The sequence below is a fragment of the Etheostoma cragini genome, chromosome 16, assembly GCF_013103735.1.
Source record: "Etheostoma cragini isolate CJK2018 chromosome 16, CSU_Ecrag_1.0, whole genome shotgun sequence".
Taxonomy (NCBI): domain Eukaryota; kingdom Metazoa; phylum Chordata; class Actinopteri; order Perciformes; family Percidae; genus Etheostoma; species Etheostoma cragini.
This window is the reverse complement of record NC_048422.1, coordinates 21066821-21080073: the sequence shown is the minus strand read 5'-3', so window position 1 is coordinate 21080073 and position 13253 is coordinate 21066821. Positions and strand designations below refer to the sequence as shown.

Below are 13253 nucleotides of genomic sequence, written 5' to 3'. Positions count from 1 at the left end.
GCAGATCCTCATAGATTTAGTACTGGGTGCTACAGCGTGGCTGTGGACTCTTGTTCCTCTGTTGATGAATACTTCCTACATTTAATAACTAAAATCTTTAAAATGGAGATTTATGAAACTGCATAAATTACATTTAGGAGGAAGATTAAGTAGATTTAATCCAAGAAAAAAGCAGGATGCGTCACTACCAACCAATCACACTCTACACACAACCTGATTCAGCCCCCCCGCCCCACGGTAGGCACTACAACACTGTTTGCCAAAACAACAAGACACAAGAACAGTTTTCTACCACAGGCCGTCACTGTGATGACAGAGTAGTCCACACAGTATTCCGGGATGGACAAATACCTGATCTGGTTTATTGGCATTTCTTAATTTTTTAAGAATAATTTCTTAATGCAGATTTAAAATAGTCGCGTTAGAGAAAACTGAAATTGGACAGATAGTCTAGCTAGCTGTTTCAATTTACCCTGCAGGGATCTGAGGAGCAGTCAACAATAGTCCTCTTAAATCCACCGGAGTTTAAAATTCCCAACACAAAGAAAGCGGAAGGAATCGGACATGCATGCATTGGGCGGTGTTTCCTGCACCAGAGCAATCCGGGAAGTGGAACGTCAAGGATATAGACTACTGTGATGATAATTTAACACCAGTCCATAAGGTCAGGATCAGTCCCTGTGCAATAACCCTGTAACAACAAGCATCCACCTTTTTAAGTAAATAAATATTTGTTATAGTGTTAAATACATACTGTAAATATGTTTATGTGTACCTTTGTTCAACTGTATGTCCTTGTGTTAGCTGTATGTCTATTCTGTGTAAGTACAATGAGAGCAAAAGCAAACCAGAGTCAAATGACTTGTCTTTGTATACATACCTGGCCATTAAATCGGATTCTGAAGTCCCATTAGTGAAACCAAAGCCCAGTCACACCCACGTTGCATTTTAAGTGCTACTTGAAGAAGACCAAACTTAAGATGAAAGGAAAGTCAGATGTATAAACCACAGATAAACAGTAAATCCTATGCTTTCACTGCATATTTATTTCAACACAATACAGTATATACAGTTTCAAAATTGCAAATCTTTGAAAAAGAAAAAGAACTTGGCTGTAAGGGAACATCACTCTTGATAAGCAGCATGACTGTCACGCTTTTCACCTTCAACATAAACATTCATATAGCACGTTAATCAAATCTTGAGTACCGAAAATGTACCGAGATGTTTCAGAGCAAACGTATAGAAATGCATTGCACTGGATATATAACCAGTAACAATAGGATTTAAGAGGCAGTATAGATTTCATCCTGGAAAGAAAAGCAGAGAAACAGTAAAACAAAAAAAAACAAAAGAGTAATAACCTTTTGACTTGAACTTTCACCACGTTTGATGAATTGATATATTTTGATTCAAGTTAACATTGTTTTCTTTTTTTTCTCCAAAGCAACGCAGAGCTTCAGATAGTAGGCTGTGAGAAAAACACATCACATCACACGTCTGTATATGCTGAAATAGTAGCTCTACTGTAGGCTGGATTTTCCAAGGACATGTAATACAGCTTTTTAAAAGTTACACGCAACTTTCTTTGCACACACTCACAGGCAAACACTCTCTGAGTCATCAAGTTTATGTAAAGGACACCGGCGGACATACTGAGAATCCTCAGGTGACAGATGGTCCTATCTTTTTTAGTCAGCTCATCGTTGCTGTAGGTTCCTGGCATGGGAGATAACAGGTTTAAATGCTTCAGCATTCTTAGGAAACACCTCTGCAGTGTATACAAGGTGGGCACTGTTCAGGGCAATGGACAATTCAACTTGCATAAAACATACTAGTTTCTTTGATATGGTATATAATAAAAAACATTCTGGTCAGACTCTCTGATGACACCAAACCAACATGGAGAGGCACAATTAGTTAGTGTTAGAATTAGAAAACTGTGTATTTTTGTGGATAGGGTTATGGAACAGGATGGGACTATACAGCTGTTTTCCTTTTTTAATTTGTGTGTGTGTGTATACATGTCTGTGTGTATATAAGAGAGACAGCAATAATTCAGGTCAAGGTAGGTGTGGGAGATTTTAAGCTGACACTGGAATAAAAAACGAAGTTTTGGGAGAGAGACTTGGCAGCGTAACACCTTATTGTCCAAGCATTGAGCCAAAAAACAAAAGTCAATTACAGTGAAGCTTCAATGCCTGTGCCAAAAACATTTCCAAAAACAAAATCCAAAGTAATCTTCACTCCAGCAGAGTCCATAAAATCTTTACAAGGTGGCATGAATCACAACATTATCACCATCCGTTATAGATCTGCATAGCTAGGTATGTGTGGCTCCTACCCTGACTGAAAACCACTGAGGGATAGTGTAATACTCAAGAGAGAAGAAGACAAAACTTTCCACTGTGATGTCTAACAAATGGATGCTATTTGTTGTTGTGAAGGTCTCCTCAAGTAACAGTATGTCTCAGGTCCAGTTCTTTAAATGGAACTTGGTTGCTCAGCAGACCATCAGATTTGTAACAGGATGGTTGTCAAGACAAATTTCCTTTCTCAAGCTTTCTGTCTACTGGAATAATTTCAGTTGTCGTTGGTGAGATTTTGATATTTTGCTGAAATGTATCACTTGTAGGAACAGTGCCTAAGCACCTGTCCAGCTGCTGGCTAGAGATAAACATTTTTATGTCCCCTCTTGTCCTCCCTTTAGGCATTCTGCTGGCTGCGTTCTTTTGTTACTCCTATTCCTGCCCTCAGAGTTCTAACTACGCAGCTGGAATGGTGTGCTGTATCCAATTTCTTTTGATCCAAGGAGATCTGACTGATCCCATCCCAAGCACTGATACATCTGTAAATACAATAATAATAATAACAAAAAAAGTTACCCTAAACTATTTATCACAAAGAGGATATAGGACATTTTCTGTGCTTCAGCAGAAAGGTCAACAGATGATTCTGAAGGAGTCAGCTCTTATAGTGATGATACATCAGTGGGATATATTGTGGGTAATATCTCAGGAAACTGTCTTTCAACTCACATAATTCTTTTCTATTTCGAGACCAGCTACAGTAATAAACTTTTTTCAAGAAAAAGCAACATTGGCACAATTAGCTAACACTACAGCTCGGCAGGAGGTTCCAGACCTTGAATAGGTATGAATGCTCTTCCAGGTGGCACAGTGGGAGAATTCATCCACAGTTGTCAGCATGCTACAAGTTAGTAGAAAATCAATACAGGAAAGGAGCCATTAATCCCAGGAGGAAGAAATAAGTGTTCAAATAACCCTCTGCTGTAAAAAAAAGGTCAATGTAGTCTTACTGTAAGTATGGGAGTAACACATATGCATGCTGGTCCATTGAGGAATTGAGTAGTGAATAAACAAGCTTGTCCCAATAGCCACGCTTTTAGCACCAACTCTTTCATGTAGCAGTTTAATGTAATTTTGACAAATTACTTAAAAATGTGGATTTTCCTCTCAATCGGGAGGCTCACTAAGAATACAGTGGGTCCAAATTAATTTGGTTGTGCTTGAAATCTCTAAAAAGAAAATTGATCTACATCTGAAACTCCCAACATTCCATCTGATGAAACAAGGACTAACCACCTGAAATATTTCAGTGCTTATTGGAGTCGGTAAAAGAACAGGTTTTCAGTTTATCCAAAGCTGCTTTAAGCAGTTGATTTGTATGATAGCTAGCTCCTATAGCCAAGCTGTTTAACGTTGTAGCTGACGAGGCTAAGCGCTATACTACCACTAAAGCTTGATTAGCAACTATGCTAACTATAGGTGACAGTAGCGTTTTTATGGAACCCACACACCTTCTAGCTAAGACCCACCCTTCAATAGCATTTACACACGACTATTGGTGCTAATGCAAGGTAACGTAACCAGATTTGTTCCTAACCCCAACCAATCATGCTGCCTTGCAGGGGGGTACTTGCCCAGAAGTTACGTGGGATCCATAATAATGTGTGCCGATAGCATGAGGTTACATTGGATTACCTTCAGTCAAGATGGTGACCACAATAATCCCGGATTGGCTGTTTGACTGACACAAATTAATTTATTTTATTGATGAGTTTACAGGGTGTTTTATAGTAGAGCACATGTTAAGGTAGGACTTCTTCTATTATTCTAAAGCGGTCATGATTGGGCAATTCATCTATATGTCATGATGCTAAAATGCCAAAACAAATCACTGGTTCCAGTTTCAGGTGTGAATATTTGCACACCTTTGTCTTCTAGGATATTGAGCTACTTTGTGTTTAGGACTGCCGGTCGGACAAAATAAGAGATTTGAATGTGCCACTGTGACGGACATTTTTTTTTTAAAATTTCCTGGCAAACTATGGACCAAACCAATTTTATCAATTATAAAAATACTCATTAGTTGCACCCCCAGTTACTTCAAACCCCTCATAATGTACTTTTAAACATAAGGAAAGTATAGCGAAGAGACTTAACTGTATTTTACATGCTTAGTAAAGGTTTAGCTCCTGCTGTCTGTATAATACATTCTACATTATACATTTGAGTCAGTTTCTTCCCAGTGCAATATTCCAAGCTTTGACCTTTCTACACTGTGACCTTTTCCAGCTGATACTGAAGAATCAGTCTCCATTTAGAGGTCTGTCTGTACACGTGGTGTTCTTTGATCCATACAGATACAGATAGGGGTGCTGATAAACTACAGGTCTGCATTATTTGCAGTTTGATTATTTGGCAGTCATGGCTCAGTGAAAACGGATTATCAGTACCTCAGAGATTATGGAATGGCATGCATATCTCTGTGGTTAGATATCTCAGAATGTTTCCATGAATACACACATCAACAGGAATGTGCTTTTCCACTGTACAGCCAGCATGAGCAGGCTTGGAGCTTCTTTGGCAGCTTGCATATGAAACTGGGAGTCTAAGTTAATTAAACAAATTGTTTGACATTTTGGAAAATTAAAAATATCAGAGAATATTGTTACCATTCTCATAAATTGGTAATGAAGTGGTATTGATCTTCTCATCTAACCTCGGCAAGAAAGCATATAGCTTATTTCCAAAAATTTTGAAATATCCCTTTAAGTACTTCTAAGAAGGAATGACAGGATCTGCCTTCAAACTTAAAGGGTGCTTACTTGGATCTTTCACATCTTTCTAAAACATTGCATTTTGTATTTAATTGTTTCATCTCTTTGCTGAACAGAGTTTTTTAAGATTTACTGTAGCTGGTTACTTCACCAAACAGTATGCTGGGCTGTCAGGCCTTTCAATAATTAAATTCATTAAAAGTACACACACATACACAACACAGAGTTCAACACAAAATCACTTTATCATGTTTAGGGGCAGGTGGAGCAACTCTGCCTGGGAAGAGAGGACAAATGAGTGGGATTGTCTCTAAATACGATCCATAAAAGGCAGCTCACATCAAAAGTCAAAATTTAAATAAAAAATAATAATCAAAAACATTAAGTCCCAGCGGGCCTTAAACATATACACCACTTAACCAGCATCAACAATTTGCAATTTATGTAAAGTTCCCACTGACTGTCGGGTATGGAGTCACTTATCACACAGAGAAGTTGATCATTAGAAATAAGGATGCGGTGCACCTCTGGCTGCATTGCCGTTTACATTGGGATAACTTATCCTCTTCTGCAGCCTTTGCTTTGACAATGTGTTCTGCAAGTAGGGTTGAAAATGTTCTACATGTGGGTGTTTCTTGCTAAATGATAGTTATCCATGTGATCAATGCCAATTTAGCACAGTTTATAAAGTCATCTCTTACACAGCCTTACATTATTATTTTTAGCATGTGGACATCATCAGATCTTTTTAAATGCTAATCATTGTCAGTATTTCTGACAAAAGTAATATCCAGTACTCCTCACTTTCTGTTTCCTTCTCTAACTCCAGCACCTAACATCAGAAACACACTGTAGGAACGAAAAAAAGAAGAAAAAAAAGCATTAGGGGATCTGGAAAGTGAATGACAACAAAATGACATTACACTAAATATTTTTGACAGCCCAGAGGACTTTTTGGGGGCAAGTGCAAGCACATCCGATCCTGGGAAAGTCACAACACCAGCCTGATTGACGTTGTCTGTCTACAACACACTCCATCCTACGTGGAGAGTCCTCTTCACACAGATATCCATAATCCTTGAATACAGGTTATCAAACCTGTCAGGGGTTGACAGTTCTCAATCAAAGATGGGTGCAGGATACTTATGTTTCCCTTTTCTAAAATTTTGGTGGTGCCTCTCAATAACAGAAATACTTCCTGACTCACTTCCATCGGTTGGTCCTTGATTCCCGTCTATCTGTTTTTGCTGTTTGGTTCAGCAAAGGTTCCTTTAGTAACAGTCCAAAACTGAGTTTCCAATCCAGTCCTCTTTGCGTCTCCTCTTTCTCCTCCTCCCCATAGTACACCTGATCATCAGTGTTCATGCAGTAAAGGTTCATCATTATTTTGATCTGCTGTAGAATTGTCCCTACCCAAGTTTAGTGAATTCTGAGTCCCGCTCTTCTCTGCTGCAGCCAAGAGTGGCATTCCTGTGGGACTGGACTTTGCCGATTTCCTCAAGGGCACTGGCCAGAGAGTCTAGGTCCCCTGAGTCCTGGTGCTGGGCTTCCCACAGACTCAGAATCACTGATGATGGGCTCTCCTGACATGCAAAGTAGCACAGGTTCCTACAGGTGAAGGAAAAATGGAATATTATATTAGAGTGGATCGCAAGGCAGGGGGCAATCACTGAGAACAAATGAAAGTGCCAGCTAATAGTTGTTCAGCAATGAAGTGATTGCCTTGCACTAATTATATTTAAAAGGCCAACGCAGAGACATTTTTAAAGGGTGACTCCAGTGATTTACTGTAGTATTGCACTTCCATACATATGAGGAACTCATAAAAGAGGAGAGATTAAAATAGCCGATGCTGACATATCCTGACTTTTAACCCAATGTAGTTTAGATTCCACACACCCAGTTTGTAATCCAACCTTTCTGTTTTCATATTTTAAGTCTCAAGCCAAAGCCGAGACGACCCTGATGACATCTCTATGACATCGTGAGAGTCATTTTTTCAAAAAAGATGAAACCACCTGAGGTCAAATAAATTGCTCAATTCTAAGATTTGTCCTTATTTATTTTAGGATTTTCACATATTTTTGTATTGTTATTATTTCATTTTCAAGTTATCTCTGTCTCTCATTGCATTGTTTTATTTTATACCTTTTTTTATTGACGTTTTTGTTGTTGTAGTCAGCTCTCCTGTATTATGATGTGTACTTGTTTGTGCCTGAAGACATATATGCATTTTATTTGCTAAATAAAATTGTGTGTAAAAAAGAAAAGAAAAGAGCAATAGAAGACATATTGCCGTTTTCACTGACTGAGTAGTGATCTTCTCGTCTTGTCGAGTAAATGAAACATGTGTAAAATTGGTGGAGTGCCCCTTTTTTTTCTTTAAGATTATTTTTTGGGTCTTTTCCCTTTATTTGACAGCGACAGTGGATCAACAGGAAAAGGGGAGAGAAAGAGAGGGGAAGACATGTAGCAAAGGGCCACAGGTAAGATTCAATCTGTTGTTTTCATAGTATAAGAAAAATAATATTTAATAAAACGGTTTTACTTGATGGCTTGCTCTACAGTAATCAGACTATTAGACAGGCAGTTATAGTCAGCAAAGATCAAGTAAACTGGTTTATCTGAAGGTCAACATTAGTATTGGTACAGCAAAATGTAGTGGGACCAGATGGTTTATTGTATAAAAAGGAGCAACACTTCATTTACATAGATTTTCTTCCTGTGCTGTTGTTATAATGCCTATCCAACAGAGTGCACTGTTTCATTACAATGGGATTTCCACCCACTTTTCCTTTTTACCCCACATTCTGCCCTTGGTATGATGATGTTTCCACACATTCAGAGAAATAATTAGAACAATCAGCTTAAAGCTGTGATAGGCTCTTTATTTTTAGCCTGGTTTGGTAAAGATCCCATAATAATCTTTCAGCATAATGTAATTCAAGTGGTCTGAGAGAAAACTAGACTTCTGCACCTCCTCTTGGCTCTGCATTCAGGCTTTAGATAATCTAGTCCGTGACGGGTGACTTTGGTCAATCACGGGTCATTTTAGAGATAGAGATAGAGAGAGAGAGAGAGAGCATGTTCCTATTGGTTGTTCTGCGGATGCATTGCCTGTGCGACAGAGAGGGGAGAGCTGCAGGAAGAGGTCTCACTCACAAATCCTGGCGTTTTTTTTGCGTTCTACCCACCACAGCTTTAACTTGTTAGAGACGTTCTCATTACATGCTTCGTGGTGTGTTCGATTGGGTAGAAGCAAAACTCTCAAATCCTTTCCCAGTTTTCATATTCTGTTTAAGTGGAACTTCTTTATCACATACTTTCAGTCACAGTGTTTTAGCTTACTTTTCCTCTTATGTTTGTCCAACTAGCAAGCAAGATAGGACACTCACTTTCAGTACTTTTTTTCCTCAAGTGCTTTGATGGAGCTGATGGCACAGATTTAAGAGTGTTCATGGCTATAAGCTCTTGATTATTGACTTCTCTTCTGAAGCACAAACAGTGCTCACCCCATTACAAACAACTGAAATCCTTCGCACACTATGCCAATACTGACCTGGCACGACCTCGTTGAAAGTTCAGGATGGGGTGAAGGATGGAGCACATGCATAGATGCTGCTAACATGAACACATTTTTTTGCCAGAGGCTGGCCTGTCAGCGGTCTCAGACCTTCCATCCCATTTCTGCAAACCACTGCATCTTCTCTCTGACTGTGCTAAAGTTGGCCCTTACATCTCTTCCCCCCTCCCCCCTCTCTCTGTGCATGTGTTTCTAGATCTATAATGAAATCAGCAGTGTGGTGTGTTACTGAAGGCTGGTTGGTGAATGATGGAAGATTAGAGCTGACACGGTGCCTAAATTCCAGATTAAAAATAGCATTCAAAGTGGGAACGTTTACATACAGCATTTCTGCTTTCTATTCATTATTCTGTAATAACACCTAAGCAAAACGTAACAGCTGTTTCATATATCTCAGCTTGTGTAACACATACAGTACATGACTTAGTGAGAGGGAAACTGCAACTGCAAACAAACAAAAACTGAAGAATGAAATGCTGAAGTTAGAGCGCTATGACTCTAAACACTTCTGATACCTGTCTATGTGAAGCTTTTGAGCCAAGAGCTGCCAGTCCTTCCCGTTGGCATTAGCTGTGTCAAAGGTGGCGCTGATCCGCTGACGGATGGACACAGGGATTTTAAAGGCCCTTGACCCGGTTTGAGAGGTGATGGTGCAGTCTGACTGAGTGAAAAAGGGAACCACTCCCTTTTCATTCTGGCAGCAAGAAAGAAAGAAAGAAAGAAAGAAAGAAAGAAAGAAAGAAAGAAAGAAAGAAAGAAAGAAAGAAAGAAGGAGAGGTTTTCAGGGTGATTTTGATACTGCAGCTGAAATTCGAAATTTGAAGACAAGGACAAATACTTATCAAGACAATTTGCAATCTATACATGAAAAGCTCTCAGAGAGGCTCATTAAGCAAACCCTTAAATCAAATCAAGAGTTATTCAGTGTAATAAAAGAACCTATTAACAAGCCGCTTGACTGCCCACGCACTGAGGACACTGTTTCTACGAGTGCTACACACCTCCACCACAGACGTATAGACCTGGAGAATCTGCTCCTCGCCTTTGACCTGGCGGATGCCGATCTTGCAGGAGAGCTGAGACGAGGAGTGGCTGTATCGCTCCAAAGAGAAGGCACACTGCAGGGGACGCTGGTTACTGGCCCACACCTGAGAAAAGGAGAACTCCTGCAGAGCAAGGACAGGCAGACAGCGGTCAGGGAGGACAGCGATAGGATAAGGGCGGAGGAGACAACAAACTCATTAAATCAAAGACATTAGTTATTTTAGTCCTGCTTTGTCACCCACTTTGCTGTTTACATGATTAATTAGGAGTGAATAAGTAGCCTCTTTAGCCAATCAATGGCGTTACCTAATCAAGCGGTTTACCCATCAGACAGAACACCAACAGGCATTTAGAGCCCAAGGGACAAAAATGTATCCTGTTAACGCTGAAAGAGCTGGAGCCATTAGTGCAAAGATGTAATATATTCTACATTATGTTACTTAAGGTTGCCTGAGAGAAATAATCAACTTACTGTTGCATTACAACCAACAGTGCAGCTAGTTTTACATGCAACCATTAGGTCAATAAATATTAGAAGCATACACCATTTGCAGAAATAGTCTATGTAGTGATATAAAATCATACATTTTTTAGTAACTGTACAGCCCACAGCATTAGCTTAAGATTTGCCCAGCCAGACGTATCAACCTTGTTATGTATTCTCGAAATTCTGATAATATGCCAATCTGTTAGATCAAAAACTGTAATGTGATTATGAAGCCAGAACAGACATGCCTTAATTTACAGTTTGCACTGCATATCCTCCAAAAGTGGCAGCTGAAAACCCAAAAGTAACAGACCTTTGGAGTAAATGGAATCTAAAAGGCCAATTTCAACTTCCATTACTAACTATTGCGTGACCCAGACAGTGGCACAGTGAGAACAGGTCAAAAACACTGTTTTATAGGGTGAATCATCCTCTCTTCAGATCCATCAGACAGGAGGACGGCTACTTGTAAAAGCCTACTTCAGACCAGAGTGGTGTCTGAATTAAAGCCTACAGCCATCTTCCCCGTAGGAACAGCGCTATAGTGGCTCTTTCCTCTCCAAGAACACATTGTTGGTATTCCGGACACACTATGCAGCTAATAGGATGTCACTGGTGGGATAAACATCACAGGGCAAAGCAGAACATGCAGCATATAGACCCCTAGGATGATAAGTAGGAGATGTGTGTGTGTGTGCTTGCCTGGCAGTCATAATTAATTTTGTGTGTGTGTGTGTGTAGGGTGAGATAGTTAGCCTTAGTGATCTCCTGCTGTGCCCTTGCTGCTGTCCTTTGGCTTTGATGTGGCCAAGTAAGGAAAAGCAAAACTGGTAGAGGTGAGAGTTTTTTATGGAGGAACAGAGGAAGCTGAGAAGATGAAGGTGCACAGCTTCTCTCTGTGAACTCGGTGTACATTACAAATGAGATGCACATACAGTAAACTTGCTTGCTGCTAAAATTCCTTTGCACTAATTGACACAAACTCACAGTCATAAACTGCCTACCTGGCAGGTGGTGAAAGGCTTGATGCTCCAGAGTAACTGTGGGACGTCTTGGATGGACACCTGGAGGCTGAAAGTGTTCCCTCGGAACAGCATCATCTTAGGCTCCTCCAGCAGCCGCCCGCCCCTGCTGCGCTCACCCACCACCACATCCTGATAAGGAAAGGTGTGGGTCGTTTTTTTTGTGGGGTAGGGAAGTGGAAAAAAGGCAGATATGTTATATGGGTAATTGCCTTAGTGTATCAAGCCAGGACTCAAGCCAGGTACAGCACACAGGATGTACAATAAACTGTTTCTCTTGATATTAATAATAAACCTACAGTATATATTCAAACAGGAAACACACACAGACAAGTCTGAGATACATTGTAATAGTCTATATCTGGGGTGAAGTGACAAATTGAAAAAAAAAACTCAAACTATTATTTGATTTATCAAATTAATCGTCAACTACTTTGACAATCACTTCAAAAGATAAAATAGAACTTTATTTACCCCGAGGGAAATTGTTGTCCAGCAGTTGCAGTAAAACAACTCTAAAGATTTAGAGTGCTAACTACACAAACTATATTAGAAAAAAGATTATCAGTGTGGTGCAAAAAAATGCTAGGAATGTAAACAGGTTCTAAACGGGTAAACGGTGAGTGTCACAAATAAAACTGGTTACTAGTAAGAATGCATAAGACATTGATTTGAGACTTTGGACTTTGTCTTTTGTGACAGTCAACTGAGTCTGAATGTTGGTCAGACAAAACAAGCACCTTGGAAAACATGAAGAAATTGTGATGGGCTGTATTTAAACTTCCTTTTCTGAAAACTTTAAAGAAAACCATTTTTAGATTTGTGAAAAGAAATGTAACACAAACACAAATGAATGGCTAAAGTAACACCAAAAAACTACTGCAAATACGCAGTAGAAGCTTTTAGTGCGTGTGCACGCTGGAAGCTTCAGCTTTCGTATGTTGTGATCTTTGTACATTTTTTTGTACTCTTGCACTTACCCATACTTCAGATCTGATACTGTGCATGCATATCTATATGAAACCCACCTAGACTGATCCCTACCGTTAACCTGTTTATATTTTTATGATCCATACTGTTAACCTGGTTTTGGCATTGGGACCTTATTGTTATCGTAGATTTTTTTATTTGCACTCTCCCTTTTCTTTGTATTGCAACTGCTGCACAGCAATTTCCCTCGGGTTAAATACAGTTTTATCTTCTCTAATCTTATTTCGAGAAAAACTGTGACCATGACGTAGAAAAAAAGTAATCTAAATGAAAAATAAAAGCAGAGAAGCGTTTTAAAGCTTCAAAAGGCATTCAGAACGATTGGCCCCTGAAAGTTGAAAAGCTCAACAGCTTGTTTTGCTGCAAGCAGACACAAAAGGTATGAAACCGACACTGCTAGAGCCTTAAAGTTAAATAAAGAAAGCAGTCCGAATTGATACTCAAACACATTAGTCGTACACAAAGACGAGACATTAACAGAGATAAAAATCCCCCAAAAAAGTCTTTTGTCAATATTATACTTTTTGCCTTCTTGCCTTGTGATATTGTAATATTTTTGAATGTATGGTTAACAACCTGTGTGCATGTGTTGATATGCATGTTTGTGTTTCCATTTTCTGTGTCTTGGGACTGCAGCGAGGGGTGGGGGTGAGAGTCCAGTGTGCATGGTGCTCTTTCTCTCAGTCACACATCACACAGAGGAGGGGAATTCAAAGCAAGCAGGTTGTCTTGAACCTGATCAATTACTGCTTCAAGCTCACAGGGGAAATTAATTGTCATATGAAGCACAAACAAAAGCCAACAAAAAAAAGAACAAATGAACGAATTACCATGTCTGACTGATGGGAGAGGTGGGGTGAACTGGCTCTTGGCGCCTACACCCAATTTCTCTTCGTTCCAATGCAATTCTACCTCTTGAATTGAGCCAAAAGTAAAAGTAGTGCCTGTGGCTACACAGGACAACTATCAGCACTACTTGAGAAAAGCTGTGTGCGTGTGTTTAATTAAGACAGAAACAAATCGCTTTTGTAAAAAAGTAGTTTT

The 13253-nt window shown here is 39.5% G+C and overlaps 1 protein-coding gene across 1 annotated transcript in view; it reads right to left on the bottom strand.

The window, feature by feature from the left end:
* Positions 1-4340: 4340 nt before the first annotated feature.
* LOC117959826 (netrin receptor UNC5D-like) overlaps positions 4341-13253 on the bottom strand; it is a 180778-nt gene continuing 171865 nt past the window's right edge. The window contains exons 15-18 of the mRNA XM_034897157.1: positions 11202-11351; positions 9668-9832; positions 9182-9360; positions 4341-6691 (exon numbers count right to left, since the gene is read on the bottom strand). Coding sequence (XP_034753048.1) covers positions 6493-6691; positions 9182-9360; positions 9668-9832; positions 11202-11351 — 693 coding nt within the window. The 3' untranslated portion in view covers positions 4341-6492. The remainder of the gene's footprint in view (positions 6692-9181; positions 9361-9667; positions 9833-11201; positions 11352-13253) is intronic.